Below are 21,980 nucleotides of genomic sequence, written 5' to 3' on the forward strand. Positions count from 1 at the left end.
GTAAGTATGACAAAAACAAAAAATAAGAAATGTTTTTTAGTTTTTATTATGTCATCCAGGGACAAGAAAAGTACCATAGTTAAAGAATCACCCATATATATTTTCTGTTGTATTTTTGACTTTATGTTTTTTACCCCATATGTAACTCTGTGTTGTTTTTATCGCACTGCGTTGCTTTATCTTGGCCAGGTCGCAGTTGTAAATGAGAACTTGTTCTCAACTGGCTTACCTGGTTAAATAAAGGTGAAATAAATAAAATAAAAAAACAGTCAAGGTTGTTAATTTTATTGTACAACATGGAATATCATTTTTGTACATGTCAAAGCTTTATTGAACCTGACAACACAAAATAAATAATCTAAGCATATTACACCGATTTACACAATTAAAATCACATGCCGAGAAGTTGCACTCTACAAATCACAATGGTACGTACATCAAGCCTCTGACAAAGTATCCATTGCAGTTTCAGGAGTAGAAATATCCAGTGTTATCGGTACGAAGTGGCTAGCTAGTTAACGGTGGGAGGCAGGCTAGCTAGTTAACGGTAGGAGGCAGTTGTGTTCAGAGTCACCGGTTCAAGCCCAGGTTGGGGCAAGGAGGGGAACGGAAGCAACGCTTACACACAAGATCAGACAAGATAGGTTAAGTTATTTCCACAATGCATCTCAACCAACATTTCATTATATGCAGTTGATTTCCCAGGCACAGCCAACATTTACACTTCAGAAGTTACATAACAGTCCAAAACAACCCCCTGCTGTCTGGACACAGGAACCAACAGAGTCAAAGCAGAGTTCAGTACATTCTCATCATGGCCTGCCTTCATGGAGGGGACCACACCATAGGGCTTGGGGTCAGTAGGCAGGGAGTGTACGCCTGCCTATACTGGTTTGAAATGATTCCCATCGGTGGAAAGAAAGGTTCTCGTCCACGCGTTCAATCTTCCAATTCCACCGAATCCCTCTGGTTTGGTACGCACATAGCTGCCTTTCCAGAACGTATTAAAAAAAAGTGCGCCGCCGATGTTATTCGTGGCGGTGTCCGTTTAGTGCAGATGAGCACTCTATAAGCGGCCCTGTACAAGCGAGCCCGCCACCATGGGAATGAACAGCGTAAACGCACTGGACTCCAAGGACACGCAGGCTCCTTTGGGGATGGTGATGTTGGTGGTAGTGACATCGGGTAACTTGGTCATATTGGAACGCGCGCCGCCAACTTTGGTAGTGTTCACAGTCACTGCCGGGGACCTTGTTGTAGGCCTACGCCCAATGTTTTGTGAGTAGACCTAAAACAGGAGAGCACAGGGGCGCGTCAATGGCCACAAACTTCAAGTATGAAAAACAATTCAAGAAACTTGACAAATCTCAATCACTTTCGTCCGACAAAATCCAAGAGGGCAAAAAACTAATGTGTAAAGTTAGTAGCCCTATGGCAATATGTTTAAAACTACATTTTTAAGTGCAATCACCTTGTGAGAGAGGCAGTTTCCCATAGCCAAACTACATTAGCCTATGGATCTTGAAGTAGGTCAACTTTATTAGCGATTCAGTATATGAAGGGAGGCATTACTGTTTCACATTGCGCTCGTCTCAAATTAAGGCAAGTTAGAGTTTTACACGTCAGACTGACAACACCCGAGGCCAATTATCTGCATATCGATGAGAACCCGTTTATCTGTAAACCATATGGAATAGCCTATGCTATTACACCTGCTGAAATGCCTAGTCCATTCCCCAGAATGTTGGGTAGGCCTAGTGTAATTAAATAAAGTGGGTTCATTTTACAACTCAAACATGGCAAAGAGTATATCATTTCAGAAGAAAAGTTCTTACTTGTGATGACAAATGCATGGCAAGGAGAAGGAAGCCAATGTAGGCCATCACCATTTTAGTCATTTTTTTGTTTTTTTCTCAGCCTCAAATAGGTGAGTAGTGTAACTGTTCTGGCTTTTTTTCTCTCACGGTAAATGATTAGAGTACAAATCCAGGGGATTTTATATCCCCACCGAATGTGACCTGATCCTGCAGTGTGCGAATGATTTTGCCTTCGCACAATGCAGCTGATTCAAATAACTAACTCATTAGCAAGCTTTGATTATTTGAATCAGCTGTGTAGTGCTAGGGTAAAAACCAAAACGTGCAGGGTGGTGGGGGGGGGGCGAGCTTGGGAAACCCTGCCATAAACCACACCAAGGAGACCTCTTCCTTTACAACAGTGTTGTCAAATTCATTCCATGGAGGGCTTACTGTCCGCAGGTTTCAGTTTTTTCCCTTTCAATTAAGACATAGACAACCAGGTGAGGGGAGTTCCTTACTAATTAGTGTAGCGACCTTATTTCATCAATCAAGTACAAGGGAGGAGCGAAAACCCGCAGACACTCGGCCCATACGTGGAATGAGTTTGACACGTGCTTTACAGCATCTTTGGGTTATACTGTCAGCAATTCAAATAATAGCCTTTGTGTTTTTAATCACGGTATTGTTTAGGCCTATAGATCACGGTTAGTGATCACGGTTGTCCTCCCTGAACATAATGGGGACATTTTCTACACTAGGCCTATAGCTATTATGGAATATTCTGCTGATAAACGGCAAATAAATGTTTTACACAAAAACAGGTCTTATAGTGACCTCTTGTGGTAAATATAAACTATTTACCACAATGACAACTAATTTGTCCCTTTACAGTTTCCGTAGTAGTGTTTTACATCCAGTACTTCCGGAAAACAAGAAAAAACGATCCAGTGCTGTAAGAGGTCGCAGTCAGATCGAGGACAATATCACAACAATAAACCAACCAAACGCTCTTTTTTTGTTTAGAATTTTGGTAGGTAGAATAGTACGAAGTGCTTGCCTCTCCATGCTGCTGTGCCGCATTTCAGCAGTGAGCCAGAGCCTAGCGAGATGGGGAACGAGTGTTCCGAGAGGCGCCCTACTCCACCCCGCACTCTCCTTCAACTCCAGCCGTTGTCGAAATGTCAGCTCCACCGAAGGCAGTGTTCACCCTGCAGCCGCCCAGGGAGCGGGGCCGTACCGCGACAGTGTGTTGCTTCCCCGCACTGAATTCCCCATGAAACTAACCGGACAGAAACTCATAGATCGGGAGGTACAGATACAACAGGTAAGAAGAGCGCTCTGGTCTAGCTAGCTAATGTCATACTAACAAGTTAGCTATATAGATAGCTAGTTAGCTTACCAGTGAGCCACATGTTTTGAAACAGGCGTGTGTCCGATTGCTAAGAAATGTCAGAAAAACAAACAATAGGTTAGCTAACTAGGCCTTTCTCCATGAGACGGTGTCTGAAATTCAACTATGTGCCTGTGTTATGACTTAAGACTATATTGATTCTGTCTGTGTCTAGGAGTGTGGCTTTGCAGAGCTCTACTCATGGCAGAGAGAGAGGAAGGCCAAGAAGGAATACTGTCTCCACGATGGCCCCCCATACGCCAATGGGGACCCACATGTGGGACATGCCCTCAATAAGGTCTTGTTATTTACTACGTTTACATTTTAGTCATTTAGCAGAGAATCCAGCTGTACAATATTTCTCAACTGGACTTGAAACCAGAACAGAGATTAATCAGTGCTAGCTCTCACTGGCAAAACAAGGCCTTATCATAATGCTTCTTTGGTGTTGTGTGTTCCAGATCCTCAAAGACATCCAAAACCGCTTTGAGATGCTGAGGGGGAAACAGGTCCACTATGTCCCAGGCTGGGACTGCCACGGGCTGCCCATCGAGCTGAAGGCACTGGGAGAGCTAGGAACCAGTGGACTGAGCCCTCTGCAGATAAGACAGAAAGGTCAGTGGGGCAGGAAACAGACAGCTGATACATTACTGGTCGCTTATTGTGGATGGATGGAACTGACTAGGTATCAAACCCAGGTCGCCAGCGAGACCCAGCTAGGATCATGTTCGCCTATTGAGCTGAAAGCGTAGGCTGTTAAAAGCGTAGGCATTCGCTTTTGGAGCTTACACAAATATTCAGGTCTCACTGAAACACCAAAACAACTCTGCCTATTGATTGAATATAATCTGATATAATATAACATAATATAATATGCCATTTAGCAGATGCTTTTATCCAAAGCGACTTACAGTCATGTGTGCATACATTTTTGTGTATGGTTGGTCCCCTGGATCGAACCCACTACCCTGGCGTTACAAGCGCCGTGCTCTACCAGCTGAGCTACAGAGGACCACTGTGTAAGTATGACACCAGAAAGTCAGCTGTGTGTGTCTGTTGATAAACTCTGGTCCCTCTGCTCTCCTCTCCAGCTCGGGAGTTTGCGGAGGGGGCTATCGCTCGTCAGCGCGCTGCCTTCCAGCGCTGGGGAGTGATGGCGGACTGGGATAAGTGCTACTACACCTTTGATGGGACTTATGAGGCAGCTCAGCTTAATGTCTTCCAGGACATGCACAGCAAGGTGGGATATATTCTATTCAATTTGGGACAGCCTGCCTCTCCAGAAGATCTTTCAGGAGCTAACTGTTTGTTCTTTTGTTGTAATTTCTAGGGCCTGATCTACCAGGACTACAAGCCAGTATTCTGGTCTCCTTCCTCCAGGTAGGCAGCACTGAGTGTCTTCTGGATATAGTCTCTGCTACATAGCTCTTCCACATATACAAGTATGTGGACACCCCTTCAAATTAGTGGATTCAGTTATTTCAGCCACAGTAGTTGCTGACAGGTGTATAAAATTGAGCACATAGCCATGCAATCTCCATAGACAAAGATTGGCAGTAGAATGGCCCGTACTGAAGGGCTCAGTGACTTTCAACGTGGCATCTTTCCAACAATCAGTTTGTCAAATTTCTGCCCTGCTAGAGCTTCCCCGGTCAACTGTAAGTGCTGTTATTGTGAAGTCGAAACGTCTAGGAGCAACAACGGCTCAGCCGCGAAGTGGTAGTCCACACAAGCTCACAGAACGGGACTGCCAAGTGCTAAAGCGCATAGTGCGTAAAAATTGTCTGTCCTCGGTTGCAACACTCACTACCGTGTTCCAAACTGCTTCTGGAAGCAACGTCAGCACAAGAACTGTTCGTTGGGAGCTACATGAAATTAAGTTTCCATGGCCGATTAGCTGCACACAAGCCTAAGAGGTTTATGTTTAATTTATTTGCACCAAAGAAAACAAGTTATAGACAACAATACAGATAAAAACAACTTTTTTTTTGAACGAGTGTGGTTGGAAGCCCACGGGCTGATATGAAAACCACACCACAAAAAATCAATATACAATACATAAGTACAAAAATAAAAAAGGTTTGTTTTGCAGATAACAAAACCTACTATTTAGAAATGATTTGATTAGTAATCATGATCACCATGCGCAATACAAAGCGTCGGCTGGAGTGGTTTAAAGTTCGCCGCCATTGGACTCTGGAGCAGTGGAAAATCGTTCTCTGGAGTGATTAATCATGCTTCACCATCTGGCAGTCCGACGGACGAATCTGGGTTTGGCGGATGCCAAGGGAATGCTACCTGCCCCAATGCATAGTGCCAACTGTAAAGTTTGGTGGAGGAGGAATAATGGTCTGGGGCTGTTGTTCATGGTTCGGGCTAGGCCCCTTAATTCCAGTGAAGGGAAATCTCAACGCTACAGCATACAATGACATTCTAGATGATTCTGTGTTTCCAACTTTGTGGCAACAGTTTGGGGAAGGCCATTTCTGTTTCAGCATGATAATGCCCCTGTGCACAAAGCGAGGTCCATACAGAAATGGTTTGTTGAGATCGGTGTGGAAGAACTTGACTTGCCTGCACAGAGCCCTGACCTCAATCCGATCGAACACCTTTGGGATGAATTGGAACGCCGACTGCGAGCCAGGCCTAATCGCCCTACATCAGCGCCCGACCTCACTAATGCTCTTGTGGCTGAATGGAAGCAAGTCCCCGCAGCAATGTTCCAATATCTAGTGGAAAGCCTTACATTTTTACATTTTAGTCATTTAGCAGACGCTCTTGTCCAGAGCGACTTACAGGAGCAATTAGTCGGCTCGGGGATTAGAACCAGCGACCTTTCAGTTACTGGCACAACGCTCTTAACCACTAAACTACCTGCTGTCCCAGAAGAGTGGAGGCTGTTATAGCAGCAAAGGGGGGGGGACCAACTCCATATTAATGCCCATGATTTTGGAATGATATGTTCGATGAGCAGGTGTCCACGTACTTTTAGTGTATCTCTGCTGCATATCTCCGCCCTCACCCCTCCTTTCATTGTCCTCCTCACCTCTAATTCTTCCCCTCTCTCTCTCTCGCCAGGACTGCTCTTGCGGAGGCAGAGTTAGAGTATAACCCACAGCACGTGAGCAAGGCAATCTACACCACCTTCACCCTGGTCACCCTGCCGCCTAAGATGGCGGAAGCTGTAGGGGAGTTGGGCAGCATTTCTGTTTTGGTGTGGACCACCCAACCATGGACCATCCCAGCCAACCAGGCTGTCTGCTTTATGCCCAATGCCCAGTAAGTGGCACTGTTAACAGACAACCCCCACACACATACCTGCACCTTCAGTGCCATACGATATATCTCCCATCTTTTGTAAATGTGTTATAATATCTCACCCACAGGTACTCAGTAGTGAAGAGGGCAGACAGCTCACAGCTCCTCCTAGTGGCCACTGAGCGCGTTTCCAGCCTGACAACTCTGCTGAGCACAGAGCTGGAGAGTGTGGGCACCTTCACAGGTAAACTGGACACACACACACTCAGACAGACACATTGTCTTGTCACCTGTCATTCTGTCACGTTCTCTTCCCATCCCTACCTCCAGGTGCAGAACTTGAGGGAGGAGTCTGCCAGCATCCCACCATTCCCAGGAAGGAGGTTCCATTGCTTCCAGCTAATTTTGTGACCATGGGCAAAGGAACGGGATTGGTCCACACAGCTCCTGCCCATGGGATGGAGGACTACAGTGTGGCCTCGCACTTTAAACTGTCAGTGGTGCGTTCCTTTAGTTGACTAATATATCAATTGTGATTGACAGAACAGTATGAGTTCACCAACTTGGATGCCAGTCTGTTTCTGATAAGCCAACTTCAGAAACATTCTGGCTTCCAGGCTAAAAGTTTGTAAGTCTTTATGAACTTCCAATGACATTTGTTCTAGAGATGGGCACGGTTTGTATTTCTATTTATCAAGGATCCCCATTAGCAGCTACTCATCCTGGGGTCCAATCTCTTCCTGGGGTTAATCGTATGCTTTTAATCCCACTTTAAATAGCAATTACAGGCGCTCATCTAAGAGTTTCCACAATACCTGACACAGATCAATACAAAACACTCACCAGAAAGAACTGATTGTTACAAAAAGGTTATCTTAGCGAAAATCAGACTTCTCTTTCACTGTTGCTGTTTGCCAAACTACCGAAGAAAAGCAGCATGTCTGCTGTTTACCTCTGCCGTGTACATTTGTGTCGTTCTGATTGGTCGAGAGTCAGTAGCATTTTTTGTGTGTAATTCTTTAAATAAAAATGATAATTTCTACTATCCGTATATCTAAATGTCATGATTATTATTTGAATAGTAAAATCATTTCAAATACCCATCCCTAATTTGTACGGCTGTGTGTGGTTGCTCTGTTCTAGGAGTGTATCGTGGATGAGGAAGGCAGGTTCACTGAGCTGGCTGGGCCTGAGCTACAGAGTCAGTCTGTGATGGGGGAGGGCAACGATACAGGTAGGAAGAAACTGTGTGTGAGCGACAGGGAGGAGAATGCTTAACTTATATTGTCTAGTTCAACTTCTTGCTCTCTTTGTACAAGCTTTTGTGTGTTTTCTGTGCATGTCAGTGATCTCCATGCTGAAGGCGGTCGGTTCTCTAGTGAAGGAGGAGGAGTGTGTCCACAGTTACCCGTACGACTGGAGGAGTAAAGAGCCTGTAGTCATCAGACCCAGCAAACAGTGGTTCATTAACATCGCCAGCCTCAAAGACAAGGCCAAGGTAGGAATCACACACTGAGGATCACTCTTACAAACAGTCAATGATTCTCAGTTCTCACTGCGATACATTGAAAATGATTCTTTCAAACAGGTGATGATTCTAAATCTCAAACACTTAGAAAAGGTCCCACTCAATAAGACTTCCTCTAGTCTAGAGCAGGGATCAACTAGATTCAGCTACCGGATATTTGTTTATTTTCTTTAGCGGATAGTCAGGGGGTCGGAACATAATTACAAATCATTTGTAGACTGCAAGAAGCCCAAACAAATATAATATTTGACTAAAACATTGATTCGATTTCTGCTCAGAAAACTTGGGGAGCCAAATAAAATCAGTTGGGGAACCCTGCTCTAGAGGATTAAGAAACTCTTTCTGACTGTGTGTGTAGGAAGTGCTGGCTAAGGTGCGTGTGATCCCAGAGTCGGCGAGGGGCAGTCTGTTGGCCCACCTGGACAGAAGACCGTACTGGTGTATCTCACGCCAGAGGAGCTGGGGTGTGCCTATACCTGTGTTCTACCACAAGGAGACAGGAGAGCCTCTCATTAACAAGTAATTACACACACAAACATTCACACACACACACACACAACACCACCCAGCTCTGACCCCTGCACTCTCCCCCTACAGGCACACTGTATCCCATGTGGCCCAGCTCTTCTCAGAGAAGGGCAGTGACTGCTGGTGGGAGCTGCCCCTGGAATCTCTACTGCCCCCAGAGGTGCTCAAGAAGGTGAGTCACTGCTACTTTCACTCGCAAGTCATTGAATATGGTTGTATGATTAAGAGATGATTTTAGCACCTTGCGTGTGAAGGTTAACGTGTGTGTGTGTGTGTGTGTGTGTGTGTGTCAGAGTAAAGCAGGAGAGGTAACCGACTACGAGCGTGGAGAAGATGTGTTGGACATCTGGTTTGACAGTGGAACCTCCTGGGCTGCTGTTCTTGAAGGTGAGGCTCAGTGTTAGCTAACCTGGCAAAGCTACATACTACTGCTGCCAAGTATTCTTACACTAACGATTACACTTGTGTTCTCTTAGAATTCAAGGCTGTGTCTGAAGGTAGTCTTCTTAGCTAGGCCTAGCTAAATCACAATTTGCTAAGTGCCTACCTATGCTCACACAGCCAGTAATGCTAAGTGTCCTTACTGCACTAAGCAGTTAATGAATACTGTACAAACTGCCTGGTAATGCTATCTCTCTCTGGCACATGGCTTATCGTGAATTGCTTATGCATTAGCAATTACTTCTATCTCTTATGAAGCGTGTCTAGTCCTCTTACATCAGCAATTAGCTTCATCCCCCTCTGGACACACTGTGAAACCTCCTTACATAAGTGTTTTATAGTCAGATAATGAAGACTTGAATCTGTTTGAATATTGTTCCTGTTGTGCCATTTGGCAAGACAGACATCCAACATACAGACACATGTAAACCACATCATTTCCCAAGGTTTATCCATGTTGTCCATGTGAGTGGTTGTGTTGTGTTTTCAGAGATGAAGAAGGAGAGTGACACTGACTCTGAGTCACGGCTCAGCTGGCTCCCTACCTCCCTACGCAAACCCCTGGTGCCAGGTTAATAACCCATCCCCCCCCAGACCCCTCCTCTACTCATCCCTCCAGACCCCTGGTGCCAGGTTAATAACCCAACCCCCCCAGACCCCTCCTCTACTCATCCCCCCCAGACCCCTCCTCTACACCCCCCCCAGACCCCTCCTCTACACCCCCCCAGACCCCTCCTCTACACCCCCCAGACCCCTCCTCTACACCCCCCCCGACCCCCCCCTCTACACCCCCCCCGACCCCCTCCTCTACACCCCCCGACCCCTCCTCTACACCCCCCCAGACCCCTCCTCTACACCCCCCAGACCCCTCCTCTACACCCCCCCAGACCCCTCCTCTACACCCCCCCCAGACCCCTCCTCTACTCATCCCCCCAGACCCCTCCTCTACACCCCCAGACCCCTCCTCTACACCCCCCAGACCCCTCCTCTACACCCCCCCAGACCCCTCCTCTACTCATCCCCCCAGACCCCTCCTCTACTCATCCCCCCAGACCCCTCCTCTACTCATCCCCCCAGACCCCTCCTCTACTCATCCCCCCAGACCCCTCCTCTACACCCCCAGACCCCTCCTCTACACACCCCCCAGACCCCTCCTCTACACACCCCCCAGACCCCTCCTCTACACACCCCCCCCAGACCCCTCCTCTACACACCCCCCAGACCCCTCCTCTACACCCCCCCCAGACCCCTCCTCTACACCCCCAGACCCCTCCTCTACACCCCCAGACCCCTCCTCTACACCCCCCAGACCCCTCCTCTACACCCACCCCCCCCAGACCCCTCCTCTACACACCCCCCAGACCCCTCCTCTACACCCCCCCCCAGACCCCTCCTCTACACACCCCCCCAGACCCCTCCTCTACACACCCCAGACCCCTCCTCTACACCCCCAGACCCCTCCTCTACACCCCCAAGACCCCTCCTCTACACCCCCAGACCCCTCCTCTACACCCCCCCCAGACCCCTCCTCTACACCCCCCCAGACCCCTCCTCTACACCCCCCCCAGACCCTCCTCTACACCCCCCCAGACCCCTCCTCTACACCCCCCCAGACCCCTCCTCTACACACCCCCCCAGACCCCTCCTCTACACACCCCCCAGACCCCTCCTCTACACACCCCCCAGACCCCTCCTCTACACACCCCCAGACCCCTCCTCTACACACCCCCCAGACCCCTCCTCTACACACCCGCCCCCAGACCCCTCCTCTACACCCCCAGACCCTCCCTCTACACCCCCCCAGACCCTCCTCTACACCCCCCAGACCCTCCTCTACACCCCCCAGACCCCTCCTCTACACACCCCCCAGACCCCTCCTCTACTCACGCCCCCAGACCCCTCCTCTACTCACGCCCCCCAGACCCCTCCTCTACTCACGCCCCCAGACCCCTCCTCTACTCACGCCCCCAGACCCCTCCTCTACTCACGCCCCAGACCCTCCTCTACTCACGCCCCCGACCCCTCCTCTACTCACGCCCCCAGACCCCTCCTCTACTCACGCCCCCAGACCCCTCCTCTACTCACGCCCCCAACCCCTCCTCTACTCACGCCCCCAGACCCCTCCTCTACTCACGCCCCCAGACCCCTCCTCTACTCACGCCCCCAGACCCCTCCTCTACTCACGCCCCCAGACCCCTCCTCTACTCACGCCCCCAGACCCCTCCTCTACTCACGCCCCCAGACCCTCCTCTACTCACGCCCCCAGACCCCTCCTCTACTCACGCCCCCAGACCCCTCCTCTACTCACGCCCCCAGACCCCTCCTCTACTCACGCCCCCAGACCCTCCTCTACTCACGCCCCCAGACCCCTCCTCTACTCACGCCCCCAGACCCCTCCTCTACTCACGCCCCCAGACCCCTCCTCTACTCACGCCCCCGACCCTCCTCTACTCACGCCCCCAGACCCCTCCTCTACTCACGCCCCCCAGACCCCTCCTCTACTCACGCCCCCAACCCCTCCTCTACTCACGCCCCCCAACCCCTCCTTTACTCACGCCCCCAGACCCCTCCTCTACTCACGCCCCCAGACCCCTCCTCTACTCACGCCCCCAGACCCCTCCTCTACTCACGCCCCCAGACCCCTCCTCTACTCACGCCCCCAGACCCCTCCTCTACTCACGCCCCCAGACCCCTCTACTCACGCCCCCAGACCCCTCCTCTACTCATCCCTCTTTTACTGCCTCCATCTCCTCTCTCTATTTCCTTTTTTCTATTTATCTTTCTTTTTGACTCTCTCTCTTTGACTCTCTCTGACTCTCTCTCTCTCTCTGACTCTCTCTCTCTCTGACTCTCTCTCTCTCTCTGACTCTCTCTCTCTCTGACTCTCTCTCTGTCTGACTCTACCGCTCTCTTTCCCTTCTCCTCAGTATGTTTGACTCTGAGCACCTTGTCTGGGAGCTGAGCACCTTAAGGATTGGTTCTCTTTCAGGATTCACTCCCTAACTGCACTCTTTCTGTCTAGTCAGCAGTCTGTCTCTCTTTGGCAGCAAGGGAGGATGTCCCCCTGAAAGCCTGGTGTCTGTACCTGTGCTACTGTCTAAGGCAGGAGCACTACAGTATCCAAGCCTCTCTCTAACCTCTACAGTACCCTGTGGCTTTGGAAAGCTGCCTCGCCATTTAACGTTTCTGTACTGTCTCTGAAGGCTGGCCAAGGTGGAATGTCTGTCGCTACTGCTTTAATATGCCATTTAGCAGACGCTTTTATCCAAAGCGACTTACAGTCATGCGTGCATAATTTTTTTTTGTGTATGGGTGGTCCCGGGGATCAAACCCACTACCTTGGCGTTACAAGCGCCGTGCTCTACCAGCTGAGCTACAGAGGACTTTCACACAGGGCATTGGTCAAGGCATGGTTGCACAATCTTGGTATACTTGTCATGCATTGTCTCAATGTCCTCACTAACAGTGGCTGTGGTCTCTGTCGCTCTAGACTTTTCCTACCTCTGTGGACAAAGTCAGTGAAGTTCCCCTGATACTAACCATCTGTCTTTCCTCTCTTTTTGCATGAATTGGTTAAGAACAAATCACTGCAAAGAACTAAACATATTTTTCCACTCGCTCTCTATCGCTCGCTCTCGATCTCTCTGAGTCAGACTTGAGGGCTGATGTGTATGTGGAGGGGAAGGACCAGATAGGAGGTTGGTTCCAGTCCTCTCTGCTCACCAGTGTCGCCGTGCAGAAAAAGGCACCCTACAAGTCAGTAAAATACTTTTCTATCTAAGTGTTTTCTGTAAATGTGTCCGTAAGAAAGCCAGAGAAGAAAATGTGTATTCATGACTTTCTCTCTCATTCTTTCTCTCTCAGGGCTCTGATGATACATGACTTTGTGATCAGTGAGAAAGGAGAGAAGATGTCTAAGTCTTTAGGCAACGTAGTAGACCCCGATACAGTCATCCATGGGGGGAAGGTGAGAGGCTGTGGATGAGACCCACCCTTACTGGAGAAACACATACAGTGTTAGTCCTTAAAGGCTTTCACCCTACCCCTCTCATCTCCTATATCTTTCCCTCTCTTTCTCCCAGGACCCCAGTGTGTCTCCTGCCTATGGAGTGGATGTGTTGCGTTGGTGGGTGGCAGAGTCCAACGTCTTCTCTGAGGTCCAGATCGGCCCCAACGTGCTCAACTCAGCCAGAGACAGCATCAATAAGGTGAGTCTCTCATGGTGTCTACTATCTATGGGTCTGTCAGTCTGTCTGAAAAATGTCTATCTGTGTGAAAGTCTCTCATTACCTGCTTGTCCACACTGGCACTGCTGTAATAACTTCTCCTTTTGTCTTTCTAGTTGAGGAATACCCTGAAGTTCTTGCTGGGAAATCTGCAGGGTTTTGACCCTCGTACTCAGGCAGTGGACCCTAAAGAAATGCACTACATCGACCAGTACCTACTGCACCTTCTACGGGACTACAGTATGAAGATGACAGATGCCTACAATGATTTTGGTGCGGGCAGGGCCATCCGCCTACTCCAAGCCTTCATCACCAGAGACCTCTCCAGGTTCTACTTCAGCATCATCAAGGACAGGTACGGATACTCTTGCTAAATAATACTACTATTGTTATTACATTGTCTACTACTCCTCTATTACACTTACGACAACACTACAACTACTACACTGTCATTACTACTATATGGCACTATTAATAGTCTGTTACGACTACTCTCTCGCTCTCTCCCAGGCTGTACTGTGATCCTGAGGACTCGTTGGGTCGGCGGTCCTGTCAGACGGTTCTAGAGGAGATTCTGGACGGAGTGACGCGCTCCATCGCTCCTATCCTACCTCACCTGGCCGAGGAGGTCTACTTACACGCCCCAGGACATAACGGTACGGCCGTGTGTGTGCGTGCACCTGTCTGAGTGTGTGTATCAGTCTCAATGACTCTGAAAGTCTCTGTATCTTCAGAGGGGGAGACACTGTTCAGGAGTGGCTGGATTAAGAGCAGTCCTGTGTGGCGTAGGCCGGGATTGGAGGAAGCCGTGGAGGGGGCATGCGCTATCAGGGATTCCTTCCTGTCCTCTATCCCAGGACGCAACGCAGCCGAGTATGAGCTGACCATAGAGATTGAGCCTGGCCTACTGTTTGAACTCATTGAGGTAAGGGGGCAGAATGCACTCTGATGTCCTCCACATGTATGGAAGTGACACTTTCAGGTCTCAGGAAGGCGACGCCAAGTTGGCTACCACTAACTGTACCTATCTAATCTCTCGCTTTCTCAGTCCCTCCAAGATGAACCTACTTCCTCTTACTCCCAGCTAACAGAGCTGATGATGTCATCGCGGACCACCCTGACCAGCGCCCTGCCCAGAGATATACCTGCCGATGCCCTCATCAGCAAGGGCAGTTTCCTCATCAACCTTGAGGGTGAGTCCCAGCTAAGCTAACGCTAGCACATTTACAACGCTGTAGTAGCTGAATCCAAAATGAAACTTGGGGTTCTATACAATCATATCCGCTTTAGCTGACATCTGCAAAGCGGTTGTTTTGGCAGTGTAGGAGGTAGAACTGCGTTAGAGCTGTCAAATCCACAAGCAGCTCCTGGCATTATACATAAAGCGGACGTTGCCATTGGCTGCACAATCGCATGAAGAGAAATCCCATGCGGCCTTGTTTACAAGTTCTAGCAGTGGAATGTGAGATGTAATCTACACCTCTGTTAGGCTGATAGAAATCCTCATTATTTAGTTTAATGATTTGTTTTATTTTAGCGTCATTATTTCTATATAGCCTACACTTTCTCGTTCAGAACTTCTAAGGCAAGTGGGATGGGTGTGGCTTCGTGACAATGATCAAGATCAGCTGCTCACCGATTTGACAGCTCCAACGCAGTTAAGCCAATTTATGCTTGCTCTGGCAATGCGATCCGGAGGCTCCGTAAGGAGGGTTTGACGCAGTTGCGTTAGGTGGGGGCAGGAGGTCCTGTATAATGTAGGCTTACCAGAGTGGCATACCATCAAAAACAATGGAGAAAATGCATCCCATAACATTTTAACATGGAAATAGCTGTTCTATCATTCAGCCTACAGTAGCAGCCAATGTGTGGTGTTCAATGTAGGCCTACATTCCATGAGAAAAGAAAAAACCATGCAGGGCTTGACACTAACCTGTTTATCCACTTGTCCTTCAGACAAGGAGGTGACTGAAAAATGTTGTTTGATGCAAGAAACCACTTTACTAAAAAAAATGCATTATTGTTCCCATACCATTATTACAGAGAATCAGACAAATTATGCTTCCCTCTGCCTATTGGCTACTTAGCTTATAAAACCCTGTCTCAAAATACAACACTGCCCCTTTAAGACAAAAAATATATATACTTGCTTTTCAAAGATGTCTAGAAACGTGTACGTTTTGTGCTCTTGTAGGAAGCAATCAGTCCCCTATTGCTGACTACAAATGATATATAACTGGGCTAATAACTCACTAACTAGCAAAGGATATGAACAAAATGTTCACGTGGCTACGTGCAGCTCTCGCTTTGATCTCAAAACAAGCGCATCCACTCACGACTGCTCATGCTATAAACACAGTCCAGTTCAAAGTAAATGGCCCAGATCCATATATTGCAATGGTCTATTTGCATATAGGCCTACTGCAGCTCTGATTGTTTATGCCGCACCGGTCAGTGTAGAATATGGGCTGAGTAGTGTGTGTCAATGCAATAGAATCCTACCCTGACGCGTTCTGCATACAACAAAATATCTTGCATAGTTCGTTTTCTTTCGGTATGTTGCATTGAAAGTGGCTAATATTGCATTGATTGGATCACAATTGCCAAAGTAAAGGGAAACGTTGATAGTGTTAACAGGGAAAACTCTAGAACAGTGGTCACCAACCTTTTCTGTGTCAAGATCACTTTGAGTCAAAATGCAAGCCGAGATCTACCGCTCAGATTTTTTTTTTAACAAAACGTAAGTCTATGCAACATTAAAAACAGGGCTCTAGGCTATAGGCCCAATACATTATCACCGCATAGTGGCTTTGCTTGAATTGCCCTGCCAATGCATTGTTGTTCGGGACTTTTTTATTTATTTGATCACACCGGTAATAGATCTGTTGTTGTATTACTTGTCAGGCACAGCTGAGTGAGCATACATTTAAATAATTTGCTTTTTATTTTACTGGGCTGATGGTGCCTGCATCTGATGGTCAGTCTCAGCGGAGGAAGAGCGCAGCAGACTTAGGGTCCACCTCTCAACATCCCTCCACTCTCCCTTTCCTCCACTGACACTGACCAAAAAGGGACACCGTCTTCCAGATGATGGCGAAACTCGAGTCACACCACATTATTTTTGCCTCTTGCACAAATTAATGTTGTTACTCCTATGAACAGAGAAAGTGAAATATTCCCCGATTATTTAAGAAGACCCAAGCCGCTAATAATAACAACGCAAGCCTATAGATACACTTTCCTACTCATTCAGTACTACTGCAGTGCTTGTTGTAGCGCTGAGTGGAAATGGGAAGACTGTGTGCATTTTATGGCTTATAAAAGTGTTGAATACAAAGTGTTTACAGTGCTGAGTAAGAACTTAAACATGAACTCATTCATAAAAACAGCATTTCTTTGCTGTATTCGTTGACAGGCTCTCTCTAGTCATGGTTTTAAACATTTTGAAATCTCACAGTATCAACTTTGCTGTAGCTTTCTTTTATGCCTGCTACGCTACTGCAGACACGGTCATCTGAGCCATCTGATTGGCCAGCGGTAGGCTTATAGTGCACTTGATCTGCTCTCTGGGCCCGCCGGGAAGACAGAGTTTGTACATTCAGACACATTAAATGTTTCAAAATGGCAACAGTTCGCCTACCTGGCGTGCATGGCAGCTGAATCGGGTGCCACCTACCAGTAACAGCCTGAGACAAAAAAAAAAAAAAGGAACACAAGGCTTTATCGTTGGGTTTTTAAGAGAGATGTTTGGCAATCAACTAGGAATGCCTTGTAGATGGACCAGTCGATCGCGATTGACCGGTTGGTGACCACTGCTCTAGAAAGTTGAGTGAAGTTCAATCTCGTGCTTCTCTCTGTGGGTTGATATTTCTGCGCGGCAGTCCCAGGGGAGATGCACGTCAGTCTCGGGTCTACTGCGCACGCGCAGCTTAGAGGGAACATTGCTGGTGAGGCAGGCTGCAATGGAGGAGACACAGATAGGATGCAAGCAGAGAGAGGTTAGTAGTACAGTGGTTCCCAAACTTGGGGTCGGGGACTCATATGGGGTCCCCTAAAGTTTAATTTGGGTCCCCTGAGAGAATCTTTAATCTTATCAAACACATGAATAACTTGTTTCTCTTCAAATGGGTATAGAATACAACATTTTAGATTAAACTAAGGGCTTTTTATACAGGTGCACTTAAGCAATACAGAAAACTGAATTGCAGTGCAGCTCACATGAGATACTAAGAACATGAACGTGATGTGCATATTGTCATTTTTTACTATAGAAAATTACATTAGGCCTTCCCAATAGACCTGCATGAAAATGCAATCAAACAATACATTTCTAAAAATGTCTTATGTTTTGGTTTATATTGGTGGTTGTTCGTCTTAACTCGATCACCCACTGGAGTCAATAGTTTACCCCTTTATTTTAACCATTACGTCCCTGGTTGCAACCTATGTGTTGTGATAATTGCGTTGTTTGCTCTATAACCTGTTAGTTCATATGCCTTCCCACTGTGATATATAGGCCTAAGGCCGAAACTATAAGAAGACACAGTGGCAGAATAAATTCAGCCACACCTTTTTTTCATCACAAAACCGGAGAGCAACATCTGTCCGGTGGAGTCCACAAAGCATATTGTATGTAACAAACAGTTACATGACCTACAGCATGGTCAATCAAGTTAATGTTGCCGACATTTTCGGAACCACGGCGCGTTACCGCAAGTCCCACACAGAAAACAGGAGCTGCCTCCACTATTCCAGCACCACTTTTCAACATCATGCTTAGTCTAATACAGTGACAACTAAAAGATTCCAAAACCGATTTAGTCCAATCAACGTAAGATATCATGTGCAAGTCCATGGTACTGATTTCTGTGTGTGTGCGTAAGTAGAAAAAACACACTGACTTACCCTACTTGTAGAGGAACGCCAATGCCATCCTCATGTTGCCGAAACGGTTTATAACTCTCTAATACAGTACACGCTTTTAGTTTTTGTTGTCCTAGGCTACCTGGCTAAAATGCTTGCTCGCTAGTCTTCCTTTCATGGGCAACGTTAGCAAGTTAACATTAACCTACTACATCTAGCTACATATTGAAATTCCATCCTCTCAGGCCAGGGGCACAACAATGTATGAATTTATGGTTGGATCAGAATCGCCGTTATAATCATTGGCCAGTACTTAAAATGAAGTAAAACCACAAGTCCAAATCCCTATATCCGTGCATGGCTAATTTAGGAAAGGTCCAATTTTAGCTAGCTAGCCACCGGAGGACAACACAACGAGATGCAACAATTCGACGTTTGGCTTGATGTGATGTGATTGGTGTGAAGCCAAATCCAAACTGGCTTCCCTTTACACTTTTTGTTTTGGTGCTCCAGGACCATTCACAGTTGAGCTCACTCAGTTTATCGCAACGCTGATTGGCTATTATTGTATACTTTTTTTATTTATTAAGGGAGGCCAAATTGTTTGTCATCTGTAGCACCATGAAATCAGCCTAAACAAGCTCAATAACTCAATGCATGCACACACTCCTATTGAATATGCATTAATTCACCTGTATATTGTGAATAGGCCAAGGCTACGTCTTGATTTACCATTCAAATAAATGATTACCATTATGTAGTTAGATTGGTTAAATTGATTGTATCATTGACTTATTAATGCATACATGGTTGTAAAAAAAAAAAAAAAAAAAAAAATGGATGTAAAAAAAACATCTGATATTGAAAATAGCAGTAGTTGAGTTTCTGTCTGTAACAAGTGCCATTCTGTGACTTTGGCTAATATGCCTTTTTTTTTGCTGTGATATTGTTTTGGTATCGAGTATTGTGATACTAAACCTGATATCAGTATCTCTAAGTCAATTCTGGTATCGTGACAACACTACCTCAGACGCCTCCAAAACTTAAGCTATGCGGGTGTCTGCGATCGCCAGTAAACACTTGATCTGATTGAATCTAGACCTTAGGCTGTGTTTACAGGCAGCCCAATTCTGATCTTTTTTTCACTAATTGGTATTTTGACGAATCAGATCAGCTCTAAAAAAGATCTGATGTGATTGGTCAACACCAATTGGTGTAAGATATCAGAATTGGGCTGTCTAAACGCAGCCATAGTTGGTTCAAAAGACCTAAGTATTTTAGGGGTCATACAGTAACCTGGGTTGTATTCACTAGACACCAAACCTTAACTTGTCGAATAAGAAACATTTTTGTTATGAAACGTTTTCCCTTGCAAAGTGTTTTAATATGGTGTCTGGTGTGCACTAATGAATACGACCTTGGTAACCTCCCTGATCATAGCCCCTAGTAACCTTCCCTCTCTGTCCAATCAGGTGGGGTTATCCGTGAGGACAGTGCTTACCAAGTAGCGGCAGTGCCCACCTCCATGGCCCGGTGTCCCGAGGTGCCGCCGGTACACCTCAGACTCTCCAGACTGCCCCTGCCCCCGCTGCCAGACCATCCTTACCAGGGCGCAGTGACACCGCCGCCCGCACTGTCACCATGACAACCTGCAAATGGCCCTCTGACCTGGTCTGTCTGCTTGAACTGACCCCGTACAACCAGGGGTCAAAGAAAACACCCTGCTTAGCAATGCACTGAGAGGGGTAACAGAGCGACAGCCTGACTGTCTGGCAGTTACCTAAACGACATTACCTACAATTTTTCAGCTCTTCGACTGACATTGACTCTGGCATATTGTTGCTGCATGCAGAGTGAGGATGGATGGTTTACAAGACAGGCTTCGTAAAACAAAGCACTCATTTTTATTTATTATTCATTTGACAAATAGGAGGGAATTGTCATTTGGTATAAGAGCTATGCAGTCCTTTTGAGTTCGTACGACACCTCTCCCAAAGAACAGCACACATCAGTAAGGTTTCAGTGATGTTTCCTAGAAAGGGAAATGTATTGATACTCCTGGACCTCTCCTATGAGGCACAGAGTGCAGTAATATACCTACTGAGAGAATCAAGTCATCGGGTCAGATTATTCTGTATTAAAGGATGTATAGGGGATGGTACAACACTGAGCGCTTTGGTTTTTAGTTTTTATTCATGTTTAATGATCATCTGTATAGTACTCCTATCCCTGTCCACTTATACCAAATCCATTAAATAAAGGATGATCAGTAAAATACACTTGGAAGCCAAATAGGTGCAATATTCCTAAAAGTCCTCTTTTAAACCAGTGATTCCTATACCCTTTGAACTCCAGAAAAAAACAAGGTGTCACTCAGTAGGGTACAAATGTTACAAAAGGTTATAAATATCTGAGTCTGTCAACTTGAATGGTCTAGAGAGAATCCCGGGGCGCATTCAGTTCGATTCAACGTTTACTACGTTGCGTGGCGGTTTTTACTGAACGTCACGTTTCCCAAAAACATTGAACAGACTTTGAAGGACGTTTGCTCCATTTGGTGGGTGTGGGTTGAAGCGATGAGTGAAGTATTTAAAGGGCAGTGGTACATTTAACCCACAACCCAACCTCTCCATGTGTTTCAACAGGTTCAGAACAGCACTGTTGCAGTTTTTTTCCATACTCAACGCAGCCATGTACTGCTACCGTTTGGAAATTACCATCATCTAGCTCAGTTGGTAGAGCATGGCGCTTGCAACGTCAGGGTTGTCTGTTCGTTTCCCACGGGAGGCCAGTATGAAAAAATGTAAGTCGCTCTGGATAAGAGCGTCTGCTAAATGACTAAAAATGTAAAAAATGACCAGTGTTAACTGTTTATTCTGCTGTCTGCCCCCAGTGGGGTCCCTCAGCCAGTGTCTAGATTACAACTACAGAACAGTACAGTGGGTACAGGCATAGCTAGTAGTACTGCAGCATGTATAAATAACAGGTCTGTTTATCATACATCATCACTAATCTGAGGGACAGCTGAGGAGGAAGGGATGCTTACTGAACAATCATATGGCACACACCCTGCAACCCCCTTTGAGTGGGTCGTTAAGTCTGAGTTAAAAGGGAGTACAGTACATACAAGGGCTGCTAGGTATAGCTGAGAGACAAAGTAAAAATAATTGACCAGTAGAAAGTGACACAAATGACATATCCAACTCCATCTAGCCCATCATATTCCCTTCAGAAATGCAGACTTAAACATTGATCAATCTAATACAATATGTTACTTATTTGAATCAGAGTAAGATGAGTGAGCACTGGATTGAATTAAATAATTAATAATTAAATAATAAATAATAAAAACCCATCCTACCCCCCCCTCCCTCTTTCATTTACGCTTAATTAGATTCAACACTTTTTCAACTGAACACATAAGCCTCCCTCTCATAAAAACAGGGTACCTCTGCTTCCTGTACTGTACATGATAGGAAATACACCAGTTCACTACCTCTCTCGCTCCGATCCTGGATGCTAGCAAGGAAATTGCAAGAAGCCATCAAGTTCCCTCTCTTCTACTCTCTCTCTCTCTCTCTGTCCCCTCAGTCCTCCCTCCTCTCCCTCAGTCCTCTCTCCCCACGCCCCCTCTCTCAGTCCTCTCCCTGCAGGTCCTCCACAGCCTCCAGTAGGTGTAGTGCCAGGTTGTACTGGCCGTGGTTCTCAGGTAGAATCTCTATGAGGCGGCTCGCCAGCCTGCTGGTCTGGCTCAGGGGCACCGACGGGCACCCCAGCTCACTGGGGTCCTGGGGACAACACACACACAGAGATACACATGAATAGCATCAGTAACCCACACAAAACTAGGTGGTTGAATTACAGTTACACAATATGCTGTTAATTGGTTATAGGGTGACACAGAAGACTAGCTGGTCTCACCATGGCCTTAAGACAGGTGTTATGAA

The 21,980-nt window shown here is 46.8% G+C and overlaps 2 protein-coding genes and 1 long non-coding RNA gene across 6 annotated transcripts in view; 1 reads left to right on the plus strand and 2 right to left on the minus strand.

Annotated features, from left to right (window-relative positions):
* Positions 1-269: 269 nt before the first annotated feature.
* LOC121538760 lies at positions 270-2,029 on the minus strand. The gene is made up of 2 exons (XR_005995243.1): positions 1,836-2,029; positions 270-1,288 (listed from the first exon to the last, which is right to left on the minus strand). It is a non-coding gene; the product is annotated as an uncharacterized LOC121538760 (long non-coding RNA).
* A 676-nt stretch (positions 2,030-2,705) lies between these two features.
* Positions 2,706-20,312, plus strand: LOC121539144 (isoleucine--tRNA ligase, mitochondrial). The gene is given in 23 exon segments (XM_041847421.1): positions 2,706-3,123; positions 3,365-3,487; positions 3,651-3,804; positions 4,281-4,429; positions 4,520-4,569; positions 6,268-6,468; positions 6,576-6,691; positions 6,778-6,947; positions 7,591-7,681; positions 7,794-7,945; positions 8,334-8,494; positions 8,573-8,675; positions 8,797-8,890; positions 9,435-9,515; positions 12,598-12,700; positions 12,809-12,911; positions 13,027-13,152; positions 13,287-13,525; positions 13,681-13,826; positions 13,905-14,095; positions 14,219-14,363; positions 19,506-19,570; positions 19,572-20,312. Coding segments are annotated over 23 exon segments (3,105 nt in total). The 5' UTR covers positions 2,706-2,862; the 3' UTR covers positions 19,653-20,312.
* A 579-nt stretch (positions 20,313-20,891) lies between these two features.
* Positions 20,892-21,980, minus strand: part of LOC121539142 (rab3 GTPase-activating protein non-catalytic subunit) — a 39,396-nt gene continuing 38,307 nt past the window's right edge. For all 4 annotated transcript variants that reach the window (XM_041847418.2, XM_041847417.2, XM_041847419.2 and 1 more), the window contains exon 34: positions 20,892-21,821. In XM_041847418.2, the coding sequence (XP_041703352.1) occupies positions 21,669-21,821 (153 nt within the window). In that variant the 3' untranslated portion in view covers positions 20,892-21,668. The remainder of the gene's footprint in view (positions 21,822-21,980) is intronic.

Source organism: Coregonus clupeaformis, chromosome 25, assembly GCF_020615455.1.
Source record: "Coregonus clupeaformis isolate EN_2021a chromosome 25, ASM2061545v1, whole genome shotgun sequence".
NCBI classification, from domain to species: Eukaryota; Metazoa; Chordata; class Actinopteri; order Salmoniformes; family Salmonidae; genus Coregonus; species Coregonus clupeaformis.